Source organism: Lissotriton helveticus, chromosome 3_1 (genome assembly GCF_964261635.1).
Source record: "Lissotriton helveticus chromosome 3_1, aLisHel1.1, whole genome shotgun sequence".
In the NCBI taxonomy this organism is placed as follows: Eukaryota; Metazoa; Chordata; class Amphibia; order Caudata; family Salamandridae; genus Lissotriton; species Lissotriton helveticus.
The window spans coordinates 855,358,018-855,383,000 of record NC_136061.1 but is presented as its reverse complement, the minus strand read 5'-3'; the positions used below and the strand labels follow the sequence as shown (position 1 = coordinate 855,383,000).

Sequence of the window (24,983 nt, the reverse complement as noted above, 5' to 3'; positions counted from 1 at the left end):
CTTTCTGAAGGAAAGAGAATATATGGAGACACCAACCAGTAAGACCAGAGGACAACTCTCGCAAAGAGGCTTGAAAATAAGATTAAGATCTCAGACCTACAATAGTGCATTAGAGTATTCATGACCCACCTTGTTTCTGTCGGGGGCTGACAACCGCAGAGGTCGGCGAGGGGGCCGATGACACACCGGGGACTGGGGAGCCATCGTTGCTCTTTGGAAATGGAGTAAGGGGGCTTGTGTCTTCTTTTGAGGAGCTCTCTGTGGTTTCATCGGTTGAAGGGCTAGCCACTGCTTCCTTCGGGGTGCTCGAGGGAGCTTTCGGAGGGGTTACAGGCACTTCTGTGTGACTTGCAGTTCCTTCAGCAGAGCTTGGAGGCTCCTGTGAGGAGCTTGGAGTCTCACGTTGTGGTCTTGCAGTCTCCTCTCCATCCAGCCTGAGCATGGTTTTCTCCCCCGCTGGTGGGATCCCAGTTGCATCCCCTTTACCCTGAGATGTTAGGTCTTCTTTCTGGGGTGTCTCGGTAGCTGAAAAACAGAAGAGAACTGGTCAGTCTTCCCTTCCGGCGTGCACTCTAGTGAAGACACCATTCAAGCAAAGCTCCACGCTACACGCAACTCCATACACTTACACACAACGAAGCAGGCACCATGACGTGCCATCAAACAGGCTTCATTCGGATTGAACATCTTTAAAATACTTCTGTAAACTCCTCTTACATAAAGCTCTAAGCATTTCACATTACGCACTTCTCAGGCCTGCACCACTTTGCTAGCTTCCGGCACGCAACTAACCTTCTCCAGACACTATTCCCTGTCTCAATTAATAAAGGCAGAGTTGACATGTCTGTCTTGTGCTTGAGAATTTCAGAAAAATATATAGGTACAGTATGTAATATATTTCGAAACATATTTATTCTAAAACTTTAGATTTAATGTAAAAGCAAACCGGACGGCCAATGGGGTCAGAAAGGTAGGAGAGAGAAATTAAACTAGTATCGACAAAAGGAGCAGGTATTGCCTTTTGGCTGGTAATGCAGACCTATTGGCTTTGCCTGTGCTTTTTGCAGCTGGTGTGCAGCATGGGCGGGGAAAAGCAAACAAGCATCGGCAAAATCAAGATGTCTTACCTATGCGTGAGCTATTGGCTTTGGCAAGGTAATTTAGCCATGTTGTACACTATTGTGGCTGCTGTTCAGCATGGTAAAAAAAAGGTGTAGGGCAGATTAGAGTGCGGAGGATTGGGGTTGAGTGGAATGGGGTAGGCTGGGGTAGAGTGGAGATTGGGGGAGAATGGAATGAGGTGGTTTGGGCTAGAGTGGGACAGATTGCAGTGCGGAAGTAGTTGACTTTGTAGGGCAGATTAATTTGGGGTGGCATTGGGTAGACTGGATTGGGGTAGATTGGAGTGAGGTAGAGTGTAGTGGGGTAGATTAGGGTGGGGTGAAGTGAGGTAGATTGGGTGGATGAGAGAGGGTAGATTGGAGAGGGGTGGGGTAGATTGGAGCAGAGTAGATTGGGAAAGAATAGATTGGAGTAGGGTAGATTAGGGTGGATTGAGGTGGAGTGGGGCAGATTTGAATAGTGTGCGGAATCGTAGTGGAGTTTAGTAGTAGAGTTTGGTAGATTAGAGTGGAGTGTGGTGGAGTGTGGTAGAGTAGACTGGGGTAGATTGTAGCAAAGTGGAGGGGGTTACAGTGGAGTGGGGTAGGGTATAGTGGCATGTCGTGCCGTAGAATGTCAGAGTGAAGGGGCGTAGAATAGAATGGAAAGTTGTAGAGTGGTGTGGCATAGTGTAGAGTATGCATGGTATGGTAGCACACTGCCATTACAGACCATACATTTTCAATTGAAATTACTATTACATTTGCACTAAAATACGGTTTTACTGCACACACGCTAATGTGTGCAAGTCACCACCTACAGTATTGATCGATTTACAAATATTTGTTTTCACTTGGTTTCAAAATTACAAACAAAATGTGCTTCATTTGTACTAATTCTGACATCTTAATCAGCAGAGTTCAATTTTTTTATGTGCTAGAAAAAAAAACATCCTACACCCTCTCCTCTCACATGGGTACTCATCAGGATTTTCACATAAATTCTCACTTTGAAGTCAGAGAAAGAAAAGTAAACATCAAGCTCCCTCCGCCTGTTTACAGAAAACAGGTTTGTGGAAGAATACAGTACAAGGTTTGGGCAACTGAGGGAGAAACTCAAGCTGGACAGCCTAAAACAAATAAAGGCAGCAAATAGAAAGCCAGATAATGTGAGTTATAAACCACAAAGCCAATGGTCAGCAATGAACAGAATGCATTCCTAGGTCAGCTTTCTGAAAGTCCCCAAGATGCCTTTAGTAAACCAGACACAGGCGTTGACCTAAAAAGAACAACTGTAATAAGTGTGGGATCGGGAACATTGTGGGTTAGTGAAAAGCAGTAAATAAAATAAGTGTTGAAAAAATGCCAGAATCAGAGGTAAGGAACAGACAAGCTTGGTGAGGTGAGGGTAGCACAAAGACAGTGGGGGCGAGGATGTCAGGAAGAACGTATAATATACTGGTTGAAGTAAGAAACACACATCTTCCATGAAGTGCTAAAAGCAAAAGAAACAAGAACTGTCAAACCGAATGTCTATTCTTCCTGACTAAATTTACAAATGCCTTGGTCCAAAAAATGTATATAAAGACAACACAATGATGCAGCCGCTGTGCCTGCGTCATTTTCGTGTGCATGCGTGATGAGGTATGCAGGCACATGCACCACCATACGTTTAAAGTGACGGTACAAAAGATGCCTAGATGTACACGATTCTCCATCACTGGCAGTGAATGATTAAACAGGATTTTAAAAAGAAAAACCCATAACCATTCAAAAGAAAAACTTTCAATGCCCCCTTATGCTTTACTGATATCGCACTTGACGTCACAGATTGCATCCTATATGTTAAACAATGGTCACAGCAAACATGACATCAGCTGCCAACTGTGGGATTCCAAAAGGGAAAGAATATGGATATGCGGGCCTATCACAGAGTCAAGGCAGACACATAGTAACGATACCAGGGTTTCTCAAAGTCTTGCTTTGATGCAATCCCATGCATCCTTATGCAGCCCACATTCGACAGCGCAGCGGCCCCACTACCTCCATTTCCATTCACATTATTAAGCTGGATAGGGTTTATACTCTATTGATCTGACGCCGGGGAAGACCCAGCTTCAGTTAAGTGCTGCTCACGCCATCCAGTGTTTTAGGCCCAATGACAAGTGCTGATGCGTGCCCAGGATTCATCAGTGCTATCAACCTGCATTTTATGCAGCACAAACTTCGCAAACTGGCAAATTTTTTTCCTATAAAAAGGACATTGGGCTGCTGCCAATGCCCAGGTAGGATCCCGGTTGCAATATTGCAACTTCGTATGCATGGATATATCCAAAAAAACCTGCATGGCCTACACGGCCCACAAACGGTAAACAACGTTTATAACGAAACGTTGTCTCCGCGGGGAATCACAACGCGGTTGTTATCACGACTGCGATGTGAATCCGCATATCATTACTCCGCAAGTCAGAACAACGACTTGCGGGGGAGGTGTTGGATATAAAATCCAACACCTTCCCTAGTGTCCGCATAGACTGGAGTTGGAATAGTAAATTATACTATTCCAACTTCCAGCACCCCCCCCTCCGCAAGTCGTTGTTACGATTTGCGGAGTAAAGGTATGCGGAATCACAACACGACCGCGTTGTGATTCCCCGCAGAGAAAAAGGCTGCGGGATTACATCATACATTCCTACAAACTCATATTGACATGTTGTTCTATCTGCATCCAGCTTTCCCAAGCCACAGGACTGGCTTCCCATTGCTTCCAGAGTTAATTCAAGCTTCTACACCACGCCCTTTGTGCTATTCATTCCACCACAACTCACCTTCTAAGACACTGCACTTATCCTTATGTCTCCATCAGGGCATTGAGATCGTCCTACCTCTCGCTTTTGAAAATTCCTAGGATTTTGAAATCCACCATGGGAGGTCAGGCATTGTCTCACCTAGCTCCCTAGGCTTGGAATGCCACCGCCATGGAATTAGGAACCGTGGTCTGCCATCTTTGAGTCGGGGGAAAAAAACTGAGGCGCTGCCCTTTGTTTCCTTAACTGAATTGCTGTCCAGCCTTCTATCTGAACGCCAGGAGACCACAACATGTGTAAAACACACATCACATAAACCATATAACATACAACATATCCCATAAAACACAACATAGGCTGGGTCCCTTCCTAGCCCACATGAAGCCAGATGCCACACCACCCACCTTTGAGCAAGGGGTGGATGCCCAGGTTGCATGACGCCACCCAGGTGGCCTCGCCCGAGCCTGTAGAGACACCACCATTCCAGCCCAGCCAGAGCACATCCATACACACCGATGGCAAACCCAGCTAAGACCCCTGACGAGACAGAATGATCTGTTTATAGAAATCCTGAACAGTTATCTGCAAAGAACATCGTAAAATTATGCAACACATTAACTCTGAAATCATTCTGTTGAAAATCCAACAATGTTACTTTGACATTTTTGGACTCAACTTAATATTTTCCTTAAACCGTTAGGAACCCTCCCCCTTCCCGGCGCCCCCGCACAGGATAATAATCTTGTGACCGTTAGAAATGTTCAGAAGTGAAACTAAAGGTGACTCATTTCTGAAAATACCTTATTGGAACTGCTGGTGCTACCTGAAACACTAATAGCGAAAGAGGAGTTCTCAAGCAGCTGTAGGTGATTTATTTGAGAAATGTCTGGTGTTGTGCGTGTGGGGAATTCAGACATGATACTTCCCTTCAATGCTTCGGCATCTGTACCACTCCAATGGCGCGGCTTCTGCGACAGTGCATTGCAGGCTTCATTAAAAAGTACTAAAGTGCTACAAAAATGTTGATCCAACCTTTCCAGGTATCTGAGGTGTTTGCAGTTGAGCACCATCTTCCATCATTTTTATCTTGCCCGTCGTATCTTTGATCCCAGTCCTCTCTCTTGCGCTAACGACACCCAGAGTCTTCTCAGACTTCCTATGCACCTCAGTCAAAGTTCTGGTCGTGTGTCTGTGCTCCTGCGATCTGCATGCAGTCCAACTTCCTCCGGCTCAAACAGCAGCAGAACTAAAATCCTGGTCTTCGGATCTTCTACATCCACCTGGTCACATGCTTGGAGGCCAGCCGAGCTGAGGACACCATCGTTTCAGGTTCACTGTTCCGAACGGTCTTTTGAATCTCAGATAAATCATGTTGCTAAAGTGTGTTATCATGTTGCCAAAGTGTGTTTTTTCTTGCTTAAGATGCTTAATTCCCTTACTCCCTCCACTCACGTGTAAATTCTTTGATAACCTCCCACATGGGACTTCAGTAACGCAGACTATCTCGGACTTCCGGAGTACTTGCTTCACCACCTACGGGTGGTCAACATTCTGCTGCTCGGATGGTCTTTGCCGTTCCAGCCACAGCTTCTACCTCTTCTACTCCTAAAGGTTTGCACTGGCTTCCTGTCGAGAAGCACGCCATTTCAAGGCTATGCGCTTTATACCCAAAGCAGTCAACAATTTGGCCCCATTTATTTGAGATTCAAATGTATCCTTATGCTCCGATTCTTTCTTAGCGCTCACCGTTCCAAATCTAACCGAGACCCCCCTATCAACAAGATCCCCATTGGGGGTTGCTCTTTCCCTTACAGTGCATCCAGATTCTGGAATGGGCTCACCATTGGTCGTAAGTCTACCATCGACCTTCTCATGTTCAGGAAAAAAGTGCAAACGTGCCTGTTCAAACTCTTATTTCTTGCAGACGTTCTTTAATTTCTTCACTCTCCTGTCCCTTCCCCTCTCCCTTTTCAGCTAAAGCTAGGACATCCATTTTTGGGTATTTTGTCATTTTCAATAAAATGTCATAACATATTACAGAAGTGACGCAACCATTTGCGCATTGATGTGGTTCCAGCTCAAAATGAAGCAGCCTGACCTGACTAGCAAGAGCATGCTCTAGCATAAGATAGTGAGATGTCACAGACATACGTCATCCTCATTGGGCCATGTCACCGAGGCGCAGCTTAGAAAACCCTCACACCAGAGTGGGCCAATAGACCAGAGTTGAAGGCTAAATTACATTTTGCTATTCGGGTGACATTTTCTTTGCAGTCTGGTGCGTCTTGTGGCCATTTGTGGTGGTGCATTAAGGCAGCTACCACTCGTGCCCTTAATGTAGCACCAATACAGATTTTGTCATAGAATGTGTAGGGTCTACATAAGGGCACATCAGCATCACTTAGAGCCTCTGCAGCCAAAACCGTAGGACGCACTTCTTAATACCTGGGGCACCTGCTACCTTTTTTTTTTTTTAGCTTCTTTGGCTCAACAGATGAGAATCCACAATATGCAGGTGAGTGCAACACTACCTCAAAATTAGCAACTGGACTTTGAATACTAGGCTGAGCTTCTAGGCGGGCTAATTCTCCAGGTTTCTCACTAGTGCAGTGCATGTTGCGTGTCAATAGGCCACCTTCTCACAAAAAGGAAGATTTAAGAGCCGATCCACAAGCTAGAACCAACACTTCTAAACTACTTGCTTTGTTAGGTTTGTGCCATCAGTGCAGTATTCCGTCATTTTTAACTCTTCTGTCAGTCAAGATTAACCATGTATATGCAACCGGTGCGAATATTATAAGATCATAATGGGTTTCCGGAGTAGAGTGCTACTGCCCCCCCCCCCCCCCAAAAAAAGCGCTTCAACACCCCATCAGGGGTAAAAAGTGCTATATAAATAAAACCTTTTTTCCACTTCTATCCTTCCGCTATCCTTCTGAATTCAAATAACTGACTAACATATCCACCACTTTAATTACATTCATATTTCACTATACCAATTCAACACTAATCCTTTATGGGTCCCGGAGTAGCGTGCCACTAGCCGAAAAAGCGCTTCGCCGCCTCGTCCGGGGTAGTAAGCGCTATATAAATGCAATTACAATACAATAAGAAGTTTCAGAGATAAGGGGTTTTGTGACACGTTAACCCTTTTAGTTGGACTTATGAAGTTATCACTTATTGAAGATTTCCCTTTTGCAATGATCAGATATTTTGTTTTCACAATACAATGTTTGTGCGATGGAATTTAGTGCCCTGCAAGCTCGCTTATGTATTCACACAACGAAGACTGCTAACGTGTGACACTGCTGTGCAGTCTCCTTTTAGTTTACACTGTTGCACCCAATCCCACCTGACATGTCTCAAGAGTAAACCCAGCATAACTACTCCATGTGTGCCCCGGGGGCAGCTTAAAGACATGAAAGGACGGTGCCACGAAGAAATAGGAGATTTCCCATTTGGGGAATTCCCAGTAGTGTTTTTAGACTGCAGGAGTGTAATGTAACCAAGAAGGCAGGTTTCCTCTCCAAAGTAGTTCATTCCAAGTATAGGGTAAAACAGGTGGAGTCAGGCAGCACAGCTGTTCAGTCGCTCAGGCAGGTTACAACTGCCTCAACATGGAATACGAATCTATTCATACAATACATTCTATAAGATAGCTCGTTCTAACACGAGCCTTAAAGCAACACATCAGAATTAATTGAAAGCACAACATAACACATCCCCCCCCCACACAATAATAATTAAAGAGTTCCAAAGAAAGAAAACAACAGATTAAAAGAAAAGAGAATTGAAGTAATTCTTAATAATTTACTTAACGTAGTCCTTTAACCAATACGGCAACATACGCGTCCTATTGGAAACTTTAACAGCAGGTAATGTAGGTGTTGCAACTACATCACTATTGACATTATTTTCATACACATGACTGGTGTCAATAGAGCTGGGTCTATGTTCAGCATTACAAGGTTCATGTAAAGATTCATTGACTTGACATCCAGGAGAAACTGGAGAACCGGTTATCACCTCCACCTCCCTCAATTGAGGAAGGGAAACATTAGGTGAAAGATGGGACTGCAATTCGCTGCCATGAAAATAATCTTCCACCCAATCGAAGTCAGTACGTTTGTCCTTCACTATCTCACATTCCCCATGATTTTGAACAATATCCAATGCTACATCTTTCAAATTCCACACTTTGCCGTCACTTAACCTGACTGAATTCCTAAGAACTTCGAGAACCTGTTTAGGTGAATCAAATTTATTCTCCCCTTTCAAAACCTTGTAAGGTTTTTTAATCCTGACCCAATCTCCTGTCTTTACAATGACATCTTTCACACTATGGCGCTGATCATAGTAAGTTTTACTCTTGTTATGTACCAATTCTAAATTCCTCTTGACCTCAACCGGTGACCACTGTTGTACACTGTCTTTAAATAACCAGCTAGGATTAACTTTACACCTGGGTAACCTGCCTCTCATCATCACAAAGGGAGAAACTCCTGTGCAATTATTCTGAGTCACTTTGTAAGACCAGACAGCTTTCTGTATTTCCACCTTCCAATCTAGTCCCTTGTAATTTGCAGCTTGTAAAATACCTTTAATCACTCTGTTGAAGCGTTCAACAGTTCCATTCCCGCTGGGATTATACAATGAGGTCGTTTTGTGTGTAATACCACATTTCACAAAATAATCTTTCGCAATTCTAGACATGAATTGTACACCATTGTCTGTCAAGATATTTATCGGTAAACTTTCCATTACAAAAATTTTATCTAAAAATTTCAACATAGTCAGAGTATCTACCTTGTCTACGAACTTAACCACAGGCCACTTGGTAAACAAATCAATAGCAACTAACCCATATTCTTTCGGGTCTCCCACCGGACCAAATATGTCTACAGCAATGGTTTCCCAAGGCATGCTAGGAATGAGTCCATCACTCATAGCTGGTCTCAAAGTCCTCAAAGATTTGTCTGCAGAACTGCAAACAGGGCAACTTCTGACAAAATTTTCTATCTCACTGTCAATCTTGGGCCACCAAAACAAATTTTTAACCGCCAACTTAGTCCTTACTATACCGAAATGTCCCTCGTGACATAACTGTAGGATATTTCTTCTCAACCCAGAAGGTGGAACAATTCTATCTCCTCTCAATAAAATTTCCTTCTCCATAGATAATTCAGATCGTATTTCCCAGAACAATTTCGCAGAGCCAGATAACAACTTTTCTTTAGGCCAACCTTGACAAATGAATTTTGATACTTCTATTAACACCTTATCTGCCTTATGTTCTCTTATCCAATCCTCCCTGCTAATTGCTGGAAATCCAGAATCATGAATAAACGCCACACTAACGTTCCCCCAAGGATCGTCAACGCATTCTTCCAGAGGGGAAGGAAGTCTTGACAGACAGTCAGCAACAACATTGTCTTTCCCCGGTACGTATGTGATATTGTAAATGTATTCTTTCATGCGCATAGAAATCCTCGCCAGCCTAGCAGAAGCAGTAGCAGTGCCATCAGTGGATAAAATGTGTACTAACGGTTTATGATCCGTCCTGATGTGAACCATTTTCCCCCAAACAAATGCACGAAAGTGTTCCAAAGCCCAGGCGCAAGCCAAGGCTTCCCTCTCAATTATAGGGTATCTGCTTTCAGCTGGTGACAAGGCCCTGGATGCAAATAAGATGATTCTGTCTTTACCTTTGTCATCCACTTGTGACAAAACTGCGCCCAACCCTTTATCGCTTGCATCAGTAGTCAGGCAACAGTCCAAATTAGGGTCAAAACTAGACAAAGCATTCACTTTCTGCAATTCCCATTTGATTTCAGTAAACTCTCTCACATTCTCTAGACCATTCAAATTTCACATTTTTCTTCAGCAAGGACCTGATGTTATATACTTTAGAAGCGAAGTTCTTAATGAACTTGGCGCAATACTCAGCCATACCCAAAAAGGATTTAATCTCTTCTTTAGAATCAGGTGCAGGTGAGTTAACAATACTTTCTATCAGTGAAGTTTTTGGTCTGACACCCTCCTCACTAATTATATGGCCCAGATATGAAACGCTTCTTTCGCCAAACTTGCATTTAGACAGCTCAACTGTCAACCCAGCTGAAGTAAGTGTGTTAAAAACCTTCCACAGTTTCTTGTCATGATCTTCCTTGTCATTGCCTGCAATTAGAACATCGTCCTGAAAGAAATAAATGCCAACCATATCACCAAATAGCTTGTGCATTAAGCGTTGGAACACTGCAGCAGCCGATGCAAGGCCGAATGGCATCCTAATAAATTGAAAACAGCCAAATGGTGTAATGAAGGCTGTTAGATGCCTAGACTCAGGTTCCAAAACTACTTGGTGGTAGGCAGCGGAAAGGTCTATTGTGGAAAACCAGGTCGCTCCCCTCAAGGAGGAAACCATCTCGTTAATTTTTGGCAAGGGAAAACGTTCAATCACAATATTCTGATTAAGGTGGTGTAAATCAATACACAAACGGATTTTTCCATTAGATTTTCTTGCTACCACTACTGGACTAATCCACTCTGATGAGTCCACTTCCTCGATAACACCTTTGTCTAATAAGCCCTGAATTTCTTTCTTTACCTCGTCTCTTATTAATAAGGGAATAGGTCTAACCTTATGCACTTTGGGTTGTGCATTCCCTTTGAGCACGATTTTATGTTCAAAACCCTTAAGTTTGCCTAACTGTCCACTCACCACACTGGAGAATTTTCTCTTCACTATATCCTCCAATTTGCTACACTCATCTACCACTAGTACCTTTTCTTTGCTATTAGGATCTAAAATGATATGGAGATTCTTTTTGTCATACCACCCCAGGACAGAAGGTCCTTTTTTTAGATATGTATAACTTGCCCCTTGTCATCCTACCTTTAAAAATGAAAGTGAGCCATCTAAAACCCAAAAGGTCAATCTTACCTCCTGTATAGCTCACTGGGTTAACATCTGAGGCATTTAACTTATCCCCTATTTTCTGTGTGAAGTTCTTTTTCCATATTTCTTCGTTGATAATTGTATATGGAGACCCTGAATCTGCATATACTTTAACTTTTATACCACCAAAAGAGACTTCACATATAGGTTTGCCCTCCATAGCTTCATCAGTTATGTTCAACATGTAGTTGCCTTCCTCAGTAATGTTTAACATGTAATTCCCTCTTACATTTTTTACGCAACTCTCCTCATCCTCACTACTCTCGTTCACGCACTCATCCTCATTCCAAATACATTTGACATTAGTGCGCCTACGGCACATTTTGCTAAAATGGCCAATAAGACCACAAACGCTACACTTTTTCCGTAGGGCAGGGCACGATTTGTAGTACGCCATATGTTCTTTGCTGCCACACCGGTAACACCTTTTATCCTCCATCTTATTGTCCATCCCTTGACCCTTGAAGGATTGACCAAAACTTCTATTCGGAATTTGCTTATTCTGATATTTAGGTGTTCCTTGGATTTTGAAAACTGCAGATGATGCCTTGTCCGAATCTTTAACGGTATCTTTAACAACTGTGGCACATCTCCCCGACATTTCCGCTTTCCTCATTATTGCAAGTACATCATCAAGAGGTGCGTCGCCATTCACCCATAGGCGGTCTTGAATTGGAGAATTTTCATTGTGCATAACCAGCTGATCTCGTATAAGCTCATCATGTAAGTCTCTGAACTTACAGTCAATTGCAAGTTTTTTTAAGGTCATCAACCCATTCATCCACTAATTCATCCTTCTTCTGTTTCCTTTGGAAGAATTTGTGTCTTACTACACCTATGCATACTTTAGGTGCAAAATATCTGTCCATATCTGCAATGGCATTGTCAAATTCACTTGAATCAGCATCAGCTAATTTCTGCATACGTGAATATGTCTTTAATCCTTTAGGACCCAGAGAATGTAAAAGTATTCTTTTCTTTTGTTCTGGTTTCATTTTGGTATTTTCATCAATTGCACAGATGTAATTATTAAAATATTCTTTCCATTCTACCCACTTCATGTTTGGTTGTGAACCAGTAGCCCAAAAAGGTTGTGGGGGGCTAATAACGAAACTTTGTTGAGCCATTACCTCTTCACTTTCACTTTGGGTTTGATCCCCAGAATCCATAAATATAGTACTTATATATAGTACTTATAGAGTATATGAAAGGTATTAATCAAAAACACCCTATTTTGCAATAATTGTACTTTGTTATAAAATCAAAACGAGTGCCCCGACAATCTCACCTGTTTGCTTTTACCCTCATCAAATGAAGTAATTTGTCTAAAATTACTTGTCAAATGCTCAGCATAGCTTCGTCAAAGTTCGTTTTCGAGTTTCGTTATTGTGGTAATTTTCCTTGCGTCTCGGTGGAGGAAATGCCAAATTTTCTTTGACCAATCCAAGATGGCCGCCACGCAGGGTCACGCAACGTGACCTGGCGCGATTATGTCATCACGCGGTCAAGGAGGATTGTGAGTGACGTATGGCAGTGAGTAGTGGTCGCGCGTCAGGAGACTGTTAAGAATTCGGCTCCCGACTGAAAGATGCCGGCATGCGCAACCAACGGAAGTTCCACGCCAAGTAAGTCTCAGCCATAACAAACAATATACGAACCTACAGTTCCTTGGATGTCTCAACTCTTCGATGATTCGGATGAAGGGAGAAACAGTAGATTATGCTTCTCTTTTTCTTGGATGAATTGATGGTGAAAAAAATGTTTTTGTATTCCACGAGGCTGTAGGCTTTAAGGTGCCAAATCCCAATCGTCGCCAATTGTAATGTAACCAAGAAGGCAGGTTTCCTCTCCAAAGTAGTTTATTCCAAGTATAGGGTAAAACAGGTGGAGTCAGGCAGCACAGCTGTTCAGTCGCTCAGGCAGGTTACAACTGCCTCAACATGGAATACGAATCTATTCATACAATACATTCTATAAGATAGCTCGTTCTAACACGAGCCTTAAAGCAACACATCAGAATTAATTGAAAGCACAACATAACAAGGAGGCCTGTTTATTTCTGTAAATTGTTTTCGTTGATCGTCCATTAGCACCATTACCTAACTTAAATAGCGGTCTTAATAATACACCTGCGCCTGATGTGATGACATGTATCCCTTGCAGCTGCAGGCTCTTGGAGAGTGCTTGCAGAGGTATTAGGGAGTTCTAAACGTTCAAGCTCCCAGTCTGTCCGTGACCCCGAGAAGTAGCCGTATTTCTAGGCTTCACCAGAAAAACAATAAGGCATAGAAATAATCCCAGATATTCAAGAATGCTATACTTTATCAATGTAACTCCAGTCCTTGATTGTATAAAGAAATGTATGTCTGGCTCACATCTGAGGAAGAGAAGAGAATGGAAGCGCAGACAGCGGTGGCAGGACACTCGGGGAGGGCCTAACAAACCTATCACCAGCTCCTGAAGGGTGGACACTCGGGGAGGGCCTAACAAACAATCACCAGCTCCTGAAGGGTGGACACTCGGGGAGGGCCTAACAAACCTATCACCAGCTCCTGAAGGGTGCACACTCGGGGAGGACCTAACAAACCTATCACCAGCTCCTGAAGAGTGGACACTCGGGGAGGGCCTAACAAACCTATCACCAGCTCCTGAAGAGTGGACACTCAGGGAGGGCCTAACACCAGCTCCTGAAGGGTGGACACTCAGGGTGGACACTCAGGGAGGGCCTAACACCAGCTCCTGAAGGGTGGACACTCAGGGAGGGACTAACACCAGCTGCTGAAGGTTGGACACTCAGGGAGGGACTAACACCAGCTCCTGAAGGGTGGACACTCAGGGAGGGCCTAACAAACCTAACACCAGCTACTGAGGGTATTCGCATCACTGGATCCACCCTTCCGACTGGAGCAGGCATCGGCAAACACTGCTTGCCAGGAGGCCGGACTGGTTGGCACATACTTGGGTACCCAGAGCTGCGTACTGATTTGCCGTTCTCCCTCCCCCATAACGCCTAGCACTCCAATATTGACTGCGAAATCGTGTTTCGCGCTCCGCCTCGTTCTCGTATTCCGTCAGTTTAATTCTGAACTCCGCTTGCGCTTCCCGACTTTGCCCCCGCTGCATTCTATGCTCCAAGTCTCTCAACTCGCCTTCTAGAAGTCTGATTGTGCGCTGAATGTCAGGTAAAACTCCAAACCCTTTCGCTATGCACCAGCCACGTACAGTGACCTTAAACGCCTCCCAGACACTTTCAACATTTTCAACTGAGCCCCGATTCCGTGGAAAGAAATCAGTAATATCCTCCCGCAGTTCTTTCCGAAAAACCGCATCTAATAACGATTGGAGAACTGGGCCTTATGGGCCGAGCGGCGCAGGGCACGCCTGATATCTCCGGGTTCACCTGCCTTATCTGATTACTGATTTGCTGGCGCCCGGGTATCCAGAGGCGCATCACAGCCGGCGCCTCCAGTTTGTGGGCACCCTCCCAAAGGGTATCATCACTGGGAGTACTAAGAGGCAAGGACTGCGACGGGGCAGTGGCCTTCAAACTTAATGCGACGCCCACCACCTTCATATAAAAAAAATTCATCTGGCCTCACAATGGTAGACGTATTTTTTCAGATAATTGGCAGCTTATATATACACATATAAAAAAAAGAATGTTTCCGTTTTGTTCCATTATACCATATAAAATGCACTTGAACACATGATTGCAATCACGATGCGTGAGCAGCAGGATCTCCCTGAAGCGCAAACATATCCACAGTGTGAGCCTTTGTCAGAAAGAGAGGAAGGGGTCTTTGAGGTTTATTTGGGACCCTCTTTGTAATGGACCACCAGGAACCTCTTGTCAATCAAGTCCTGGCTGGGAGAAGATTTCATAGTGGACCACTACCACTCTGTTATTGTCACTAACACAGTACTGTTTTCAGCATGGATCCCCCTCACATCTATTCAAATACCCCCAACATTTTGAAGATCTATGAAAGTCATCTACAACATTTCTCTGTGGGTGGGTTTTTTTCTTTATTCATTTATAACGTTTCTATAGTACTGCAGCACTTACATAGCATTATACACTTTACACACAACTTTAGAGAAGGTTATAATCTGGAAATGGCCAGAAAAGAAAGTTACAGGTGAATAAGTCAATGTAAATATAGGATATGTCATGAGAAAAGGGAGGAGTAGAGCTGTAAAAGTTGAAAATATTTCTCAAATGAGCCGTAAAAATCTTGCACACAAGAAAGGGTGATGCACGTAGCCAAGCAGCAGCAAAAAGAAGCAATGATGCACACTTATGTGCCCACACACAAAAGTTTGAAAAGTGTAGTTGCATAACCGCAAACAGGGTTGCCTGAAAGTATCTCACGTGATACAGAGCAATTTGGGAACTATGGGTCAAGTGCCCTGGACACCGCACACTAGGACTATAAACGTTTTGTCGCATTACTTCTGCAGAGCAGATATTCCTCATTTCAAGCTTTACTAGCACAAAACCCATTCACAGATATAGATTACTTTAGGAGCAGCCATTGAGACCTATTTCGAGGTATTAATTAAAATGTCCCCATGGCCTCAAATTTACGTTATACGATTTCGCTTAATTTTCACATAAAATGGTTGACCAGTGTCCTGTCTTTATTGCCTAGCGTGAAAGTTTCACTTGCGAAACCAGGTAAATAACACATAGTGTAATTCAGGTCATTGTCCTACATTTTCACGGAAAAATATACGCGTAGCTAGAACCTAAAGGGTGGATATCATTCATGCTCACTTCCAGTTTACTTAGAAATATAGGTGCTACACAGTTTTAGTCAATACTAGAGTGCTGGAAGAATGGAAATTAGACTGAAGGATTTATAGGCTTCATTGCCACCTAGAACCTGCACTCATTGGTCTCCTTGGGCCCCGAATGGCTGACAGGCCTCCTGTGCTAAGCACGTGTGCTCCACTTCCGACAGCCAAAGCACCCGACACCTTGTGGCACACTCTGCCAAGCCTCATGTCTTAACTTGTACAAGGCTTGTGCACGTGTCTCTGTAGCTCAGCATTATGACCCTTGGAGTCCACTTTTCACTCCGGGGTACGAGTGGGTGAGCATATCCAGTCTTCGGGACTCTTCTCAAGTCATTGACACCCAGGCAGTCCTCCTTTTGTTTGTCTCAGGTCAACACGGTGTTCTGAAGTGGGTTACTTGAGGTGCCGCATTTATACCCGGCATGAATTTGTGGGTGAGAATGACCCGGAGGATACCCAATGGGTTAAACGCTCCCAGAACTAACCTTACCCATTTTGGGCATTTGCAGGATATCAGAAGTCTTTGGTTGCACTAAACTTGTGCTGTGAGGGATGGGGGGGGGGGTGTGGGATTAAGAGTTATATGGTAATCCTAGTGTCCTACTACATCCAATACAAAAATCTATTTCGAGGCAATCTTTGAATCCACAAGAAACCTTGAGACAATAGTCTGGTAGAACAAAAGATGGCCTTTCAGCAGCCAGGCTGTGAATACACAAGAGCTGTTATGGATATCCTTGCGTATTATATGTAAACCTCGAGCAGACCTGCCACTGTCATGTAAAAAAAAAAAAACAGCACTTTATTACTGGTTAGCAGGGTTAAAGTGCACAGATTCCTATGGCTAACAAAGACTGGTTCAGCAACAGGAGGCAACAAATGTGTGTGGCCCTGTAGAAAAGGGCAAATTTCGAACATTGACCGAACCCACTCTGCTCTAGACACACGAGAGGCGCAGGCCACCTCTGCCACATATTCATCGTTCTTGCCACCCAGCCGTTTGCCCAACCATTCACACATCAACCCGTGCACACCCTCTCAGTGTTAAACCTCCGGCACCTTGTTTAGAGATTCTTCTTATTAAACCAGTGACTTTGGGTGTCAAAGATAGGAGGCAAGGCAGCTCAATCATTTGTGTGACTGGATCATAGAGAGCAAGATACTGGAGGAATGTACCATCAGTGTTCAGAACTTCACTGACTGCATCAGCAGCAATGCTGGGGAGAAAACGCCTCCCTTTCCTGGAGATCCCTGTGTGTACTCATCATCACAAACCAGGAACAGATGATTTCTATAATAAACCCACAGATGCTCCGAAGGATCTGAACTGGGCAACGTGCCACCTGCAGCATGCGATACACGTCATCAGATACCACCAAGCTCCATGAAGCCAGCACATCTACAGCAATAACTTTGAAATACGATGAATGTTAAATGCAAGAGTTCACCACACTGTTCCAACCTCCTTTGTTTCATAGGTAGACAAGTCCATGTCCAGCGTGTTAAATCTCCGGAACACCAGAGGAGGCTCCCAAGAACATAAGAGGGCCCTGAAAACCTGAATGAAGAGAGGCGGAACCCGGGGAAATAAGATCCAGAGAACAAACGAACCAGCCAACGCTATTACTTTAAATAGGTCTAACTCGAATATATTAACATTTATAAATTAAGCATTGTCTCGAGCCCGTATAGAACAAAAAATATTTGATAACTAAAGTAATATATATTTAGTGTTATTTCTTCTCAGTATTTTTCTATTTGACACTTTATAACACTGTTTTTAACAAATAAATATTTGATAAAGGAGAAATAACAAACAATACATGCAAAATATTAAACTTAAGTATTCTCTCAAAGTTGCTCAACCGGACACCCCAGTCATACTAAAAACTATACATACCCTCACGCATATCCCTCTCATACTTCATTCGTTGAAACTCAATCAGATCAAGTAAAATCATTAAAAAGAAAAAAAAAACATTAGATATTGGAATCCAGGCAAGGCCGAAATACAAAATAATTACAATCAAGTATTATATAATAATATATATATATATATATTTTTGTTATAATGATATACTGCATATTGTAGCTCAAAATGTACTCCGTGTTTTCAATTACACAATCTTCAAAATATATTCACATTTTCATCAACATAACTATAATAGATTCTTGTAATGATGGTCTCCTTGAAAACTCCTGGGTTATATTCGTTGGCACGAGGTCTTCTGGTTCACATTCAATTTCAATTGTCACGGACGCAAGTTTCGGTGTAAAACCCAACCAGCCCTGTTTATTTTACAACATTGTCTTTTAAGTAACCCTAAGAATTCACACTACTATCCCTCTCCTCTGCCCCTTAAGCCCCCTCATGCTCTGCTTCTCTAATAATGTATTTTCCCAAACTATGCCAGCTCACACTTGCCGCCCCCCCTCCGTCTTACGGACCAAGCTACACCCCTGCTTGAGGATGACGAATGTCTAAATACGGAAAAACGAAAACTTACAAACACGTACATCAACAGAACAGATAGGACAAAACAAGGTGGAACTTATCCCAATATATGTTAACATTTCTTTAAAAAAGTCTGTAGTGGCCAGCTATGCTAGGGGAACATATAGAAGACCCCCAACCTCACATCCGCCAACCATCTTGTTAATTATGCCGTTTCGTGCCAAAGCATGACTGCAAAGCATAATACGTGGGCAGCTGAAACAATCTTTGTCCAGAATAAAGAAGCCGCAACCCAGCGAGAATATGAACACTGTCCAGTCTGTAATATGTTACAATGAACCCATTCAATAATCGGTCAAAGATGTCAAAGCCAGAATGAGGACACCGGAGAATACTTCTGGATATAAAGTCTAAGAACATTCTGTCCAGCTGGATTCAACACGGATGCCATTGCACAAAAACTCAAGGATGCACGATTTAACTTTCAATTAGGAATCCACATGAATGACGCTTTCCAGTGAACCACAGCACAGTTAATAGAGGAGTGACATAATAAGCTGTTTTATAAGAATGAGCTGAAGAGAAGAAACGCTTTTAAATACATAAATGGTGTTTAATAATAAAGGAAACATTAAAAACGACATGCATTCGGTGACTGCACATCTCCCGAGTGGTACTCCACCCAAGTGTACCCATGTGCATTGCATATGACCACACGTGGCGTTCCCCACTAAACCATGGTGCACCTAGCTGAACTATTTAAAATGCACTTCAGTGAATTTGTAAGAGGACATTCTTTGAAAAAATTATGATCTTAGTGGGAATCAACGATAATGGATACAATAAAAACACCTATAAATGTATGAATGCAGGTGTTAAGAAGTCTGAAATGGTGTGACCAGTGGCCGCAAAAGAGCTCTACAAATGAGGGCTCCGGAGTAGCACTTATTTCAATTATTTGTTAACAAAAAAATAGATACACATGGTGTAGCACCCAAAAAATCTATCTAAACAACCAGCTTTGTGAAACCAAGACAACAAGAGCCCCACTGTTCTCTTGAACGCTCTGACTGGCGGAAACACCTGAAACACCGCCCATAGCACACGGACACACACATTCACTGCACGCAGCGCTGAATCCTACACCTGCATACTTAATATACATCAGCAAGTCATTCATTCACTGGCACACGTGAAATCCACATAGAAAGAAATGCACAACTACATATTGTAGCACATAGATCATACACACACCCACTTGGCTTGCAACACTATACCCCAACACCGAACTCCAGCAAATGCCAAACAAATACAAATGTGTATGTGTTGAAAATTAGTACGTTTTGGTGAACATTATCTGCGCCATCTTGCCTCTTCCCCTGATGCCACACTTTTGTCGTGCGCGCCCGCCATTTTTTTAAGATGCCCCGATCAGAGCGAACCCTTTTGCATGCTGCTGGCCCCTGACATAGCCCTTCGCCTTCACTAAGCCTGCACGCTGACCACCCCCTGCTTGCACCTGCCTTGAGTCATAAACCCCTCTTCGGCGCTGCTCTGCCCCAGGCCCTCATCCTGTTCCCAGCGCGGCACCTCCCTGCTTCCCTTTCATGATCTCCGGCCCTTAGATGCAAACCCCCTTTTTCCCCGTGTGCCCGTTTTGTCTTCCCCGTTCCCAGGCCGACACCCAGCTCTGCCGATACCATTCCTTGCCCCTCCCCGTACAATAGAAAGCTTCCCCCATCAAAGGATCCCCGGGTTGATCAAAGCCCCCACTCCATGAGATCCGATCAAACCCCCCACATTCCGTGAATCGGCGGAATATCCAGCTGCGTGATACTCATCACCTGTTATGACTAGGGTGGGGACTTCAACTGTAAATGTGTGTGGGAACGGGCCCAAAAGGGGGATTCCGGGGATGTCTTTCCGTATATCAAAGCTTTGTCATATGTATGTAAACTGTAATAAAAACCACAAACACTGTATATAAGGGGCCAGGCCTCAAACGTAAGCTAGAGCACCTCAGAACGATACCTTCTGTCCGTTTCGTTGTGTTCTCCTCCGGAGAGAATAAAAACCTTGTTTCCTGCTTTCCAGTCTCCAGCGCCTGCCTCTTCATTGATTAAATAACTAGAGGGTCACAGAGGCAATACCGCCGGGCAAATATCGATTGTCCCCGACCCGACTCAGGTTTTAACATATGCAACCTAGAACCCAATGCACACCACACTCTCCCATGTGGATAGAATATGCACCCATATGTCATAGCAGCACATGAATTCAAAATTTAAAGAATGCTTTTTGACAACTATCCATGTGCATAACTTACACACACACACACACCTACCTAAAACGTTGCAAGCACGTCAGGAAATGGAAACAAACTAGTACCAGGTGAAGCAGCAATAAAGTTACATAAGGGCTACATTAATTTTGTAGACACTGTAGCCAATATGTTGCAGAAAAATATTGATTTTTTTTTAAATTCAAGTATATAATGTAAAGATATACAAAATGTGCCAATGCATATCAATGTAACCTCAATTGTGAGTGTGTGAGAAAGGAAACGCATGTGTGGGGAAAAAAACATTACACTAGACTAAGAAAAGACATCACTTAAATACAAATCCAGAAGAATGTAAAACATACCAACAAACAGTACCCAGGATAAACAATCACTCTACAAAGTAAAATTCTAAAACAAAAAATCAAGGGGAAATTTTAACTAAAATAAATTAAAATATACTCAAACATGACAACGAAAAAAGGAATAATTACACAAATGAGACACAACAAACTTATATACCAGCACAATAAAAAGGATGGATAAGAGAGTGTAACTAAGTGCACTTCATACAGGAGTACTAAGCACTTCGCATTTGCTGAAGGTCTTTCCTCTTCATGATACCTGTAGGACGCGAAACCAGGTCGCGGCCTGTAGGCAGCAGAAGTAGGGAGTACAGGTCGTGGCTAAAAAAATATACTTATCTGAAAAAAAAAACAGAGAAAGATAAATTTGAACTCCCCACATGAGTGCCCCCTGTTCAAATTCAACCTCCTCCTGCCCACCTCACTCCTCCCAGCTCAACCCACGTTGTTGTGATTCAACTTTAGAACCCCCTACCCCTCCTACCCACTCCCCTGCCTCCATCCTGTCTTCCGACTTTGAAAAGACCCAACTCTCTCTATATGGCAAAGCTCTGTTGATCGGTTCAATATATAAGTCCACTTCACATACATACATGTTATGGTTACATTTAAACACCTCAAAACCACTGGAATACCTAGAAGAGTACCCGACCATTATACCCGCTCAGGACCTAAAACATAGAAAATGATATCAAGAATGTTGCTACTGGTGACATAACATCTGATGAGAACCGCAAGTACAAAATGTCCTCACATATGTTATGTGAAGACCGAATAGCTGTCCCCATAGAGGTTATAGTGAGATCCAAGCTTGCAGTACCACCGCCAACCAGGAGACGTCCTCATAATATTTCCACAGAGGCTATTGCTGCTTCACTCACAAGCAAAGGATAACATTACACATATTAAATCCAGTTGTAAGTCTCCAGTACCATAGACAGTATTCAGATGTCACAACAGAAATCAGAACAACAAAAGATCAATTTCCACTGCCCGGAAACAGATGTGAAAAACTGCAACAGTTTGAAGATGCCAGGTCTCCATGGAGAACGTTAATGCTATATGTAATGTCACAAGAGGTTATTATCAGAGTATTTTGCAAGTAATGGAACCAATGGAAGTGCTCTTTGGCAGAGGAACGATACATTTATCTTCTATGACATTTTGGAATTATCGTCTTGTAAATACCAAAGTGGTTCTTTTCCCAAGTGGTCCTAGGGCACAACAGAGTCAAAACCCAACCAGTTTTCACTTTCATAAACACGTGCATTACACTGTGAAATCAACAATGTTTAATGGCATTTTTTAACCAAAGTTAGGGGCAAACCATCGTTTTCATTTGCCTAAGATGCGAACAATCAATCCGTAACTGTACTATTAATTTTTTTAACATCTCTAGCACTCCTTCCCGTTTGGAGACATCCAACAGGATGGTTGCAGTGGGTTATGGAGGATATTGGAGAACACTGTGGTCCAGCAAATGATAAATGTTTCTAGTGATTGAGAGATGGAATCAACCCCAAACGGGTTCCGGGCTAGATTTGCTATCAGATGTCTCCTGAACCTTGAAGTCTCCTTTAAAGACATTTGCATCTTACAACCAATCTGTTGCAAGATGCTGGTGGGTTGCGATGGCTTCAGCAGCTCTCAATGGTGATCGAGCTTGGAGGGCATGGAATCAAGGCAAAAGGTCTCGAAATCAACACACTGCTAAGTTAGAAGCCACTGAGTGACATCTGTGTGGGCAAGAAATGATCTGCAGTGAACCCTTTGACCATGGGTATGATTAAAAAAGAAAACCAAAAGATGAAAATTATGATACAGCAGTGCTGGTGAAAATATGAGCGTAAACCAGTTTTGAATGCATCTATTGGTAACAAGCACACTTTATTAATTTGAGCTCAATTTCATAAGTTGTAGATTATTATACATTTGACCCACAAAGCAACATTCAATCCAAATAACCATGTCCCAAACCAAAGTACGGTCAACAAATATCAAATGTGCCAACAGACCAATTAAAGTACGTATTTAAAGTAGCCACACACACACATACGCAGGAATCCACCAAACAAATATGAAGCTAACTTCATTGATCACATATAAATAGAAAACAAAAATAAATTAAATGAATTAAAACAAACGGTTTTCTGAAACTTAAGGAAACAATAGGTGCGGATAAAATAATTTTAAAAAGGTCTAAAAAACTCTGGAAAGTACCCGTAAATATATTTTAAGAACCAAAAAATCAACATTAGCGTGTAAGTATCAATTGGCATACGACGCAGACTCCCACAGACAGCGGAACCACTTACTACTTATCAGGTAGTCTTCTAAAAGGCCAAGAAAGAGGCATTTACCGACAACGGAATTACGCGCTACCTATCAGGTAGTCGTTTTAAAGACCAAGCAAGAGGCATTCACTACAAGCCACCAACTCCCTCGACTAATGCAAGAAGCAAGGACTGCAAGGATACCGTTGATGGTATACTTTTCAATAAATTCACCTTTGGCCTAGATACAAACTAACAAAAAGAGTCTTTATATTTACCAATTTAACTTGGAATACTTATATGAAGTGGGATAAACAAAAGTCGTACAAAGCAAAACAGGATAGTCTACTGGCAACAGGAAATTACCAAGTCCCCAGTTGAAGTCCACGTTTGGATCATGAACAGATTTTAACCATAAGAAGTGATCCCCATCAGGAATCTAGGGGCATTTTCACACACTCCCTGGTTGTGACAGATAATTATTTGTCTTGATAAATGTGGTTATTATAAGGAGAACCCACCGAAACGCGTCGACGCAATAACTGGTATAATTCAAGTCTCCAACACCAAAGTTGATACGCTGATGTAATAGCGATACAATACCGGTGCAATCACAACGGAGCCAGAATATACAATTCGTACTCAACAATTTCATGTTGTACCTGTTCTGTCTTTTTTTCAATTGTGCAGGTGGCAATTGGTTGTATTGTTTTAATTGTGTTTTAAGACTAGGGATCTAGATTAGTCAACCCTACAATTGTGTTTTTTAATTTTATTCAAAATAAATGAATTTTTAACTCTCAATATGTTTTGTTGTATGTAATTGTGACATTGTAAGGTTTGGTATAGCAACCTGTGTTCATTTCTGTTTCAAGGGAATTTATATACTTTAGTATCAATTGCAAACACATTGCGATAAAACAAAGTGCATGATAATATGTTATTAAAGGTGACTATCTTGTATTTGTGAAATTTATTTATTTTTATTTTTTTTAATCGAACTAATCTGGTACATTTCTGTGGTTTTGAGTATATTAGTTTCTTTTAATCAGCAATCCATGACACCCTCTGAAAGCTATTTTTAAAACATAAGTTTACATCCAATGTTAGTAAACGTTTACTAAGAGTACCGTTTAAAATTAAAGTAAACGCAAAAGTCAAGCGCCAATGAAGGTCGCTTTTTGGAACAAATAATGGCTACCTTATAAATTTTAATAGGACAAGCAGTTTTGCTGAGAAGAGCAGAAGATGCATTGGTTGTTACAAACACAGGTCTCCTGCCTCCCAACGACCAACCTTCAAGTGCACACCAGCACTGCTCCAGTGTCCACCTGCTGGTAGGAGAAGGGTGGTCTCATCAAACCAGGCACAGATCTCAGGGCCTGGGCAGGTATTCTTCCACGCATCTCTTGACCAATAGCGCTATCACTCCAAAGGGGACAGTTGTGGGCTCCGAGAGCCTGCAGATAGGCCGGAGCAACAGCTGCCACATGTCTGATGACAGCAGCCACCAAGCAGCGAAGGTCAAGTGAAGAATGCGAGATGAATGCACACATCCAGCACGGCTGTCGGCCAAGCGAAAGGATCCGGGGCACTTGAGTCCAAACTGCAAATGGAGCTCTGCAGCTGTGGCTACAGAACAGAAGGCGTGATGGCCATGGGGTTTCTAGTTATCAGCGTTGGATTCCGCCATGAAGTGAGGAGTCACTTGCTTTTTTACTCACGTAGCTACAAGTCTATTTTCGGACGGCCTTAGTGATAAAAAGACAACTGTTCCTCACCCGCTTGCCCAGCTTAGAAGAAGACACTGTACTTTCAGTACAACCCATCCTGAAGCCTCATTTTAACATGCCAAATGCCCCTGAGCAAAGCATATGTTGACTGTAACCGCATACCTTGTTGCTGGTCTAGCATGGTCGGTTGCACTGGATTTGAATTTAATCG

At 42.8% G+C, this 24,983-nt stretch overlaps 1 protein-coding gene across 9 annotated transcripts in view; it reads right to left on the bottom strand.

Annotated features, from left to right (window-relative positions):
• The window catches only part of MAP7D1 (MAP7 domain containing 1), a 294,703-nt gene that overhangs the window by 136,255 nt on the left and 133,465 nt on the right, over positions 1-24,983 (bottom strand). For 8 of the 9 annotated variants that reach the window (XM_078681185.1, XM_078681183.1, XM_078681186.1 and 5 more), the window contains exon 2: positions 130-525. In XM_078681185.1, the coding sequence (XP_078537311.1) occupies positions 130-525 (396 nt within the window). Of the gene's footprint in view, positions 1-129; positions 526-24,934; positions 24,969-24,983 lie in introns of those variants that run through there. The other variant, XM_078681187.1, reaches the window with a different exon arrangement.